This window comes from Dipodomys spectabilis, unplaced genomic scaffold (genome assembly GCF_019054845.1).
Source record: "Dipodomys spectabilis isolate Male_0828 unplaced genomic scaffold, ASM1905484v1 ptg000002l, whole genome shotgun sequence".
NCBI lineage: Eukaryota > Metazoa > Chordata > Mammalia > Rodentia > Heteromyidae > Dipodomys > Dipodomys spectabilis.
This window is the reverse complement of record NW_024870679.1, coordinates 51,262,136-51,271,765: the sequence shown is the minus strand read 5'-3', so window position 1 is coordinate 51,271,765 and position 9,630 is coordinate 51,262,136. Positions and strand designations below refer to the sequence as shown.

At 51.7% G+C, this 9,630-nt stretch overlaps 1 protein-coding gene and 1 non-coding gene across 2 annotated transcripts; one reads left to right on the top strand and one right to left on the bottom strand.

The window, feature by feature from the left end:
* Positions 1–230: 230 nt before the first annotated feature.
* LOC122113084 lies at positions 231–346 on the top strand. Its single transcript, XR_006148373.1, has one exon. It is a non-coding gene; the product is annotated as a U5 spliceosomal RNA (small nuclear RNA).
* A 1,991-nt stretch (positions 347–2,337) lies between these two features.
* On the bottom strand, positions 2,338–8,746 carry Btbd19 (BTB domain containing 19). The gene is made up of 8 exons (XM_042681321.1): positions 8,311–8,746; positions 6,481–6,694; positions 6,310–6,363; positions 4,486–4,545; positions 3,564–3,632; positions 3,143–3,274; positions 2,908–3,033; positions 2,338–2,780 (listed from the first exon to the last, which is right to left on the bottom strand). The coding sequence occupies exons 1-8, from the start codon at positions 8,394–8,396 to the stop codon at positions 2,646–2,648; spliced, it is 876 nt and encodes a 291-aa protein (XP_042537255.1). The 5' UTR covers positions 8,397–8,746; the 3' UTR covers positions 2,338–2,645.
* Positions 8,747–9,630: the final 884 nt, after the last annotated feature.

The window sequence follows — 9,630 nt, the reverse complement described above, 5'->3', positions numbered from 1 at the left end:
TAATTTGCATACCCATGGTGCACCACGATTTCACGGCTTCGGTGGTGCTTGAATTGCACCCCCTTCCATTCCCGAATGTGTTTCTTCACCACCATAGGCCATACCACCTTCTAGAACTTTACGTAGGTGTAAATTACAGCCTTGTAGTACCTGAAGGTCAGGCACCAAACAACCATAAGTGTGTTAAGTGTTAGGTCTCTAGGGAGAGTTGGGAGGAGAACAGCAACGACATACTCTGGTTTCTCTTCAGATCGTATAAATCTTTCGCCTTTTACTAAAGATTTCCGTGGAGAGGAACAATTCTGAGTCATTACTAATTTTTTGAGGCCTCGTCTTTAACGAGGCTCCATTTGTTGGTTAAAAAAAAGACGTTTTTTGGGGTTTATTACCAATCTGGGTTTTGAAAGGGTAAAAGAAGTAATTATAGCTCTGTAGAGGTGGTTCCAGCTTTCATGAAACTAAGTACTTTGATGATGAGAATGGTGAAAGTGAGTAGCACTATTCAGGGCAAGTGTCACAGGTTTGTTTTCCTGTGTGATTCTCTGCGGTAAGCCACTTCTCTTGGGATCTTAGGAAGCAGCAGACCATTTCTCAGATAGCAGTGATTTAAGGGCCTCAGTCCATCCACCTGACCAATCTTGAGACGATGGAACTGCCTGCTGACTTGGGACTGTTTTAACTGCGCATACCTTCTCACTCGCTGTCTCCTACCTCAGAAAACTCATAATTAAAAAAAGTTAAAAAAGCTGGGAAGGTGGCTCAGTAGTAGAGCGCTTGCCTTGAGCTGAAGAGCTGAGGGACAGCGCCCAGGCCCAGAGTTAAGGCCCCATGACCAGACCCCCCCCCCCAAAAAAAAAAAAAAAAGTTAAAAAATGTTAAGGAAGGGCTGGGAAGGTGGCTCAGTGGTAGAGCACTTGCCTTGCATGCCTGAGGCCCTGGGTTCGATTCATCAGCACCACATAAGCAAAAAGAAAAGCCGGAAGTGACACTGTGGCTCAAGAGGTAGAGCGCTAGCCTTGAGCTGAAGAGCTGAGGGACAGCGCCCAGGCCCAGAGTTCAGGCCTCACAACCGGACCAAAAAAAAAGGAATTAAGTGGGATTTAATAAAGTCACTCGTTAAACATTTACAGAATTGCACACCTGTAATCCTAGCTACTCAGGCTAAGACTTGAGGCTAGAAGTTCAAAGCCTGCCAGGGCAGACAAATACAAGAGATTCTTACCTCCAATTAACCTGCATAGAGCTGGAGGTGGAGGTGTGGCTCAGGTGGTAGAGCACCAGCCTTGAAAAAAAGCCGGGAGGAGATGGGAAGCTTCATAAGAAATGTACTCATTACCTTGCCCATGTAATTGTAACCCCTCTGTATGGTATTTTCACAATTAAAAAAAAAAAAAGCCAGCTGGGCGCCAGTGGCTCACGCCTGTAATCCTGGCTACTCAGGAGGCTGAGATCTGAGGATCACAGTTCAAAGTCAGCCCAGGCAGGGAAAGTCCCTGAGACTCTTTATCTCCAATAAACCACTAGAAAACCGGAAGTGGTGTTGTGGCTCAAGCTGTAGAGCCCTCGCCCCACGACCGACAAAAAAGAAAAGCCAAGTAGGAAGTGCAAGGCTCTGGGTTCAAACCTTAGTGCCAGAGAATTAAAAAAATAGTAATAAATTGTACTATGTGATAAGGCCTGGGGTTTAGGGCAATTCAGGACTGCAGAAAGGTAACTATGGTCAAGAATGAAAGAAGTGGTAGGAGACATCTTCAGTAACAAGAATATAAGTCTGAAACCTTAGACTCCCAAAGTCAAGGTTGCTACATATAGGAAGAATATGGGAGTTCTGAGTATCCTGAAATTAAAAACTGTTGTATTTTGAACTGGAAAGAGGAGGTGAAGTGAAAAAGACCAGTAAGTTAAGAAAGACTGAAAACTGAAAGGTCTCTTAGAAAGTAGAACTGGGGGCTGGGAATGTGGATTAGTGATAGAGTGTTTGCCTAGCATGCATGAAGCTCTGGGTTCGATTCCTCAGTACCACATAAATAGAAAAAAAACGGAATTGGTGCTGTGGCAAAAGCAGCTCAGGGACAGTGCCCAGGCCCCTGAGTTCAAGCCCCCAGGACAAGAAAGAAGAGAGACAGGACAGAGAGACAGAGACAGAGAGAGAAATAGAACTGGCCTCACAGCTATGAGGAAGCAATCCAAGATTCTGGGCGTGGGCACCCACACAAATGGGACACAGGGCAGACGGGAAGCTCCATTTGAACTGGGCCCGAGGTGTTGGTGGCACATTTAGGCAGAACTCTTTTTCCAACAACCTGGTTTATTATTATAAACGTAGTCTGAGCGGCTCAGGGTCATCAGCGCAAACCCGCACCGGGAAGGACAGGCCTGGGGGCCGAGCGTAGACTGAGGGCACAGAGTTAAGGACTCTGACTGTGGGGTCTACAAACCCTAACCCCAGTCCTCCCACGGCTCACACCCCAGGCTCCACCCACAGGGCATGGGGCCCCCACAGATAATCCTGCCCTCTGTGCCTGGCTCGCGGGGCATGCTGGGGCCGGAAGCCAGCTCTAGGAGCAGAGGATGTCGGGAGCTGTAGTCCGGGATGCTCAGCCAGGCAGGCTCGGAACTCTTCCCCACTTCGTTGTGGAGTTGGGTCACTTGAGAGGCAAATCCAGAAAGCGGTGGTGCTCCCGCGGCAGAGTGCCCCTCCTCCGGCGGCACGGGGTGCTTCGGGCTACGGTTCCTCCCCGCAGGGCGTGGCACTTCCAGGCCTCCACGAGCTGCTCCACCTGCAGGGACAGGACACGCCAGTCACTGTGCAGTCCCGCAGGACCCCCTCACCCCCACCCCAAAGATTCAGGGCAGGCGGGCCATGGGACCCCCGTTCCCGGGGTTCCCAAGCTGCCGCGTCCGCACCGGGATGAAGGGTTCCCGCCGGTTCTGCTCTTCCAGGGCGCTCAGCTCCGCGGGGGCCAGCAGTTCCAGTCTCAGTTCTCCAACGACAGGGGCCGCCACCTCGGCCACAGGCCGCTCCAGCACAGCCTGCAAGCGCCAGCCCTGAACCTTGGCCAGGCGGGCACATCTGCCCCCCTCCCCTGCGCCCCTTCTGGCTGAGATCTTGCAGCCTTGGGCTCCCCTAGGCCACACTCACCGCGCCCACGCGCGCCCAGCTGCGGACTGCCCGGACCAGCTCCGCCTCGTCCACGCAGAGCCGGTCGCTGTGCAGCAGTGCCAGCAGTGCAGAGGCTGACAGCTCCAAGAAGCCCCGGGTCTGTAGCGCCTCCTGAGGACGGGGGACGGGGGAGGGAAGGGGAAGGGGAGGGAAGGGGGGGGGGGGGTCAGGGAGGAACACAAGAGGATTTGTGGGTTTAGGAGTATGAGAATGGATGGGCTGGGAAGGTGGCTCAGTGGTAGAGCGCTCGCCTTGCATGCTCAAAGCCCTGGGTTCGATTCCTCAGCACCACATAAGCAAAAAGAAAAAAGCCGGAAGTGGCGCCCAGGCCCAGAGTTCAGGCCCCATGACTGGGGAAAAAAAAAATAGTTTACAGGAGTATGAGAATGGGAAAGCATACCTGGCTGTGGGCCTCAATGAAGGCTATGCACCGTTCCTGCAATGGCCCCAAGCCAAAGGTGACAGCCACCTAGAAGAGGATTGAGTGGACAGGTTCCATTAGCTCAGTCCTCCAATACTGAGGATACTGAGGACCACCATTTAAGTCTAGCCCTAGCCCTAGATGAGGAAGCTCACAGCACCTGTGACCTCCCAGGAAACGAAATCCAGCCAAAGTTGTGTTGACACATGAGGACCCACATGAAGAACTGTCCTTCAAGCCCTATCCTGGGGCCAAAGCATGGCTTTTGAGTGCCACACTCCACCCTTACCCTCCCCCCAAAGGAGACCATTCCCACTTTTTTTGTTTGTGTCTTGTGCCAGTACTAGGGCTTCACCTTGGCCTGGGCACTCTCCATTAGCTTTTTCACTCAAGGCTAGGGCTCTACCACTTCTGGCATTTTGCTGATTAATTGGAGATGAGAATCTCGCAGTTCCTGTTTCTGAATAATTGGATTATAGGAGTGACCACTTGAGGCCCTGTGACCCTTGCTCCTGAACCTGATTTGGGTGATAGGCCTTGGATCCCACAGATCTGGGTACAGAATTTATTTATTTATTTTTGGGTCCAGTCATGGGCCTGAACTTGGCCTGGGCACTGTCCCTCAGCTCACCTCAAGGCTAATGCTCTACCACTTGAGCCACAGCACCACTTCCGGCTTTTTTTTTCTGCTTATGTGGTGCTGAGGAATCGAACTCAGGGCCTCATGCATGCAAGGCAAGCACTCTACCACTAAACCACCTTCCCAGCTCTGGGTACAGAATTTATATGTCCACTTCATTTACCCAGATTTTCCCAGAGCAGATCTAAGCTCCTGGTATCTGAAGCTCAGTACCACACACTAAAAGCCATACTCCTTACAGACCTGTTTAGCAACACTCACCTGCAAGGCCTCACAAACCAACTCCACATCCAGCACCTTCACTACAAACTCCAGGCACAACTAAAGACAGAAATCAGAGCGCAGACTTACAAAGCAGTGAGTCACCCAGACTCCTAGCAGTCTCAGACCCATCCTGACTACAAGGCCTGACTAAGGACATGGAACTGTTAGGGCTTGAAATTTGGGGAACCCAGAGGGCCTAGAGGCTAACAAAGTCAAACACAGAAATACATCTTCTTTTGCTGTTGCTTCCTCCTCCTCCTCCTCTCCCTCCCCCTCCCCCTCCCTCCTCCCCCTCCCTCCTCCTCCTCCTCTTCTACCTCTTCCTTCTTCTTCCTCTTCTTCCTTCTTCTTTCTTCTATTGTTGTTGTTGGTCGTGGGGCCTGAACTCTGGGCCTGGGTGCTGTCCCTCAGCTCTTCAGCTGAAGGCTAGCACTCTACCACTTGAGCCACAGTGCCACTTCCAGCTTTTTCTGCTTATGTGGTACTAAGGACTCAAACCCAGGGCCTCATGCATACAAAGCAAGCACTCTACCACTGAGCCACATTCCCAGCCCAAAAATGCATCTTCCAGCATGTTTGCCTCTGCTCAGATCAGATGTTATCATCCAAATTTAATTCCTTCCTCTCAGGATACTAATCTTTGTCCACTTCCTCCCACCTATTTTTTGGTGAGCGTGGGGGTGGGGGTGTGCACGCAGGAGCACGCATGCACACACGTGTGCTGAGGCTTGAACTCAGAGTTTCATGCCCTTCCACTTGAGCCACACTTCCATTTCTGGCATTTTGATTAGCTGGAGATGAGTCGCTTGGATTTTTCTGCGTTGGATCTACCTTTGAGCTGTCACCCTCAGATCTCAGCCTACTGAGTAGCTACGATTACAGACAAGAACCACCAGCACCCTGCCACAGCCACTACCACCACCTCCTCTTCTTCTTTTTTCCCCCTTTTTCTTTTAATTTGGCACTAAAGATCAAACCCTGGGCATCATGCATGCTAGGCAAGTGCTCTGCCATTGAATTATATTCCCAGCCTAAAGTTCAAATTTTGTTTTATTCTGTTTTGTGGTGCTGTAAACTGTATAGGTCCTTACAGATGCTAAGCAAGCACTCTATCCCACTGAACTATACCCACAATCCTTTGGGTATTTTTTTTTTTTAATTCTTCTTCTTCAATGCTGGGGAATGAACCCAGGACTTTACACATGCTAGGCAAGCTCTCTACCATTGAGCTACATCCCCTGCCCCCAAATTCTCTCATGTTTTTGTTTTTGTTTTTTGGGTTTTTTTTGCCAGTCATGGGGCTTGAACTCAGGGCCTGGGCACTGTCCCTGAGCTTCTTTTGCTCAAAGCTATCACTCTACCATTTGAGCCACAGTGTCACTTCCAGCTTGTTTCTGTTTATGTGGTACTGAGGAATAGAACCCAGGGCTTCATGCGTGCTAGGCAAGCACTCTACCACTAAGCCACATTCCCAGTCTCACCCCCGTAGTTTTCTTTTTTTTTTTTTCTTTTTTTTTGGTCCGGTCGTGGGGCCTGAACTCTGGGCCTGGGCGCTGTCCCTCAGCTCTTCAGCTCAAGGCTAGCGCTCTACCACTTGAGCCACAGTGCCACTTCTGGCTTTTTCTTTTTGCTTATGTGGTGCTGAGGAATCGAACCCAGGGCCTCATGCATGCAAGGCAAGCGCTCTACCACTGAGCCACATTCCCAGTCTCACCCCCGTACTTTTCTTTGTGTGCATACATGCTCCCCTCCAGGTTAGTGTGTGTGAAGCAGGGTGTGAACTGAGCCCACGAGAGGCATGGGAACCAAGCCAGAGCCTACCTCTCGCAGATCCTCCAGCCCATACTCCAGGGCCGCTGTCAGCACCTCCAGCACCTGATTGGGAGAGTAGAAGAGTTTCCCCCATCCCTAAGCCCACTGCATGATGGGAGGACACCTGCTTTTTATACCCCCAGCATCTCCCATCCCCAGGCCACTGCTTAGTGGGCTCACAGAATGGCGGTGCAGTGTGACACTGTTGGTATACAGGAACTCCAGCACTGCCAGGAAAGCCTCAGCTGGCACAGTGCTTAGCACCACAGGACTAGGTACCCCAGAATCCAGGTCTGTACTCAGAAGTCTCTGGAAGAAGTTGCATCTACAGGCCAGCAAGCACCGGTGGGCAAATACCTCCTGCCGCTCTTGACCAACTACAAAGCGAACATCACTGAGGGAGAGAGGTGGGGGAGAAGAATCCTGAGCCTAGAGTACAGCTTGGCTTTTCCTCCTGCCTACTATGACTTTGGGCCTTAGTTTCCTTGAGTATATGTAAGAAATAGGGCTTAGGAAGTAGCCCTGTGGCTCAAAGTGATGAGTGCTAGCCTTGCCGGGCGCTGGTGGCTCACGCCTGTAATCCTAGCTACTCAGGAGGCTGAGATCTGAGGATTGCAGTTCAAAGCCAGCCCGGGCAGGAGAGACTGTGAGACTCTTATCTCCAATAAACCACCAGAAAACCGGAAGTGGCGCTGTAGCTCAAGTGGTAGAGCGCTCGCCTTGAGCTGAAGAGCTGAGGGACAGCACCCAGGCCCAGAGTTCAAGCCCCATGACCGACCAAAAAAAAAAAGAGTGCTAGCCTTGAGCAAAACACTCAGAGATGATGCCCAGGGCCCAAGTTCAAGCTCCATGTTGGACAAAAAAAGAAACAAAGATTTAGCCTTCAAGCAGGAGATCTGGACACTGGCCTGAATTCTAATCCCAGCTCTACCCTATACTAACGTAGTGATTTTCTATCTGCATCTTGGGCTTTTCACCCAGATCTCACTGGAGGTGCTCACGCTTTATCAGGACTGATGCAAGAAGGTTCCCACCACCCTCCTCACTAGTCTTAGCCTTAAGGGTAGAGGAAACTTCTTGACTCCCCCTCTTCATCTGGCTGCCAACTCAGCTTTTTTCAGCCCTCCTCCAGAAAAATGTGGGTGTGGGATGCAGAGTGTGAAAACAGACTGCAAACAAACATAGAATGGTGATGTACTGAGGTCAGACCACATTTTCCATCTTCATGATCACTTCCGGCCCCAAACTCTGGGTGTCTAAACAAGGTAAGTCAGTAGAAGGGAGGAGGAAAAAATTGAGCTTCCTGGAGCCTCCTATAGTGTCCCAGGCTTAAGAGCCGGTGTTTCCCACTACTCAGGCCAGACTCTGACACCCACCCCCTCCCGCTCCGCCTCCCGCTCCAAGAAGCAGGGTTGTGGGAACCACTGACCCTTGGAGAAGAGTAAAGCTTTGAGAGGATGGCATCCTGACTCATGCTGCCCCAGTAAACTCTAGCCCTGGTTTCAGACAGCACTAACATCTTACCCAATCAGTGGATGGTCAGCACCCTCGAACTACTTCCTGTCTAGGTCAATCCCTTGAGCTTTCTTCCTCTTGCAAATCCGCAGTTCCCACAACAGTCATCTACTCCTCTGCCTCTTCAAGAAAGGAGGCCTTCACACTAGCTGAGTATTGTCTGGGGGAGAGTCAAGTTACATCCCACCCCTCTAGATCCAGAAATGAAGGCTCTTTGCCAGAATCAGAGAAGGACAGGCTTTGCCTGAACTCACACAGCAGCCCCAGACTCCAGTTCCTTCTGTTCCCCACCTCTGGCACTCAGAATACCTTGGTCACTGAGTGGCCAGCAATCATCTTCTGTATTTGATGTCCCCATAGACTGAGTCCCCTGGTGAGGGAGGAAGGCCAAGTCCTCACTCCCCACCTCCTCTTCACCCAGGGCCTCCCTGGTAGGAGACACAGGCCTAACAGAGCCAGCCAGGGAAAACTCACCAACCAGGCCCACTCCCTCACCTGTATCGAGGGTTGTTGACAAGGCTCCGGAGTGCTGTAGAAAAGGGCACAGCCTGTCCACGCACAGTCAGGCCTGCCGTCTCCATGGGTGAGATGGGGTAGGGGGAGAAAGACTGAAGGGGCCTAGGAGGCCCGCTGCGGCTTCTGGTCTGTGGAAGACTTGGCCAAGGCCCTAGAGCCAGCCTGGAGACCGGAGAGGGAGGGGCGGGGCCCACAAGGCCTGTCTGTTGAGAAGCTAAAGTTTAGGGAGGAAAAGCAGCCCAGGTTGCTAAAGAAAGCGGTAGAGACCCATAGAGGAAGCCAGAGGCTCCCTGGATGGTGACGAACACAGAGGAGGTCCTGGGGAGGCCAATGCTGGATCAGTCTGTGGTCTTGGGAGAATCTGCTAGCAACAAGGCCCAGGCTGGGAGCCTGCCCAGGCAGCAGCTGGTAAGAAGCCTGTGGGTTTCCATGGAAACAGCAGGGCCTGGGGAAGCCCCGCCCATCTCCTTCCAGTCCTAGGGCAAAACCTCTCAGCCTGTGGAAGGGCCCTAAGCTGAGTCTGAGAATCCTAGCACTGGCCCCTGCCTGTTCTAGATTCTCAGAGTTCAAGCCCCTTGTCTTCCTAAGTCCTTCCAACAGGCTCACAAGTTAAATCTTGGTTGGGGAGGCAGAGGAACCCACCTCAACAGGGAAAAAAACCTCTTTGGGTGGTTTTCAGGACTTAGATTTAGCTGTGCCATCCTTCCATGAAGAGGATCTTCAGCTCCTGAAGTGTCAGCTGTGTCATTGCCACTAGCATTCCTGAAATGCAATGCTGGAGGGGATACTCTAGGTACTGAGGCAAGCAGAAGATATGCCAGCTCAGGACAAGCCCCAGGGCACCAGGATCAGTCAGCAACGGTCAGGAGATTGGATTTGAATTCATTCCTGAATCACAGCAGTCTCAGGCCAGCTTCTCCTAAGCTGAGTCTACGGGCCTCTCCTCCCCCCACCTACAGCCCAGAACTGAGGAAGTCATCCAAGCCCCACCCTAGCTCTGCCTGGAGCGGAAATCTGTCCTCCTAGAAGCTGACAGAGGAACCATGACATGTTCTTTCCTGTGGGCCCAGACTCTGCATTCCTGAGCAGCCACCCCAGCAGCCTAAGGCTTTCCCCTACCCTAGGCCCCTGTGACTCACAAATGGCAAGTCATCTGGGCATTATGTACAGAAATGGACAACAGCTCAAGAGCCCTGAGACCAGATACCTTTCTGACCAGAGACCGTCTCTACATCCTCTTTCCTCTTCTTGTTGGTCCATAGTAACAGGTCTTTAAACTTCAGTCCCTCAAGGAGTTCT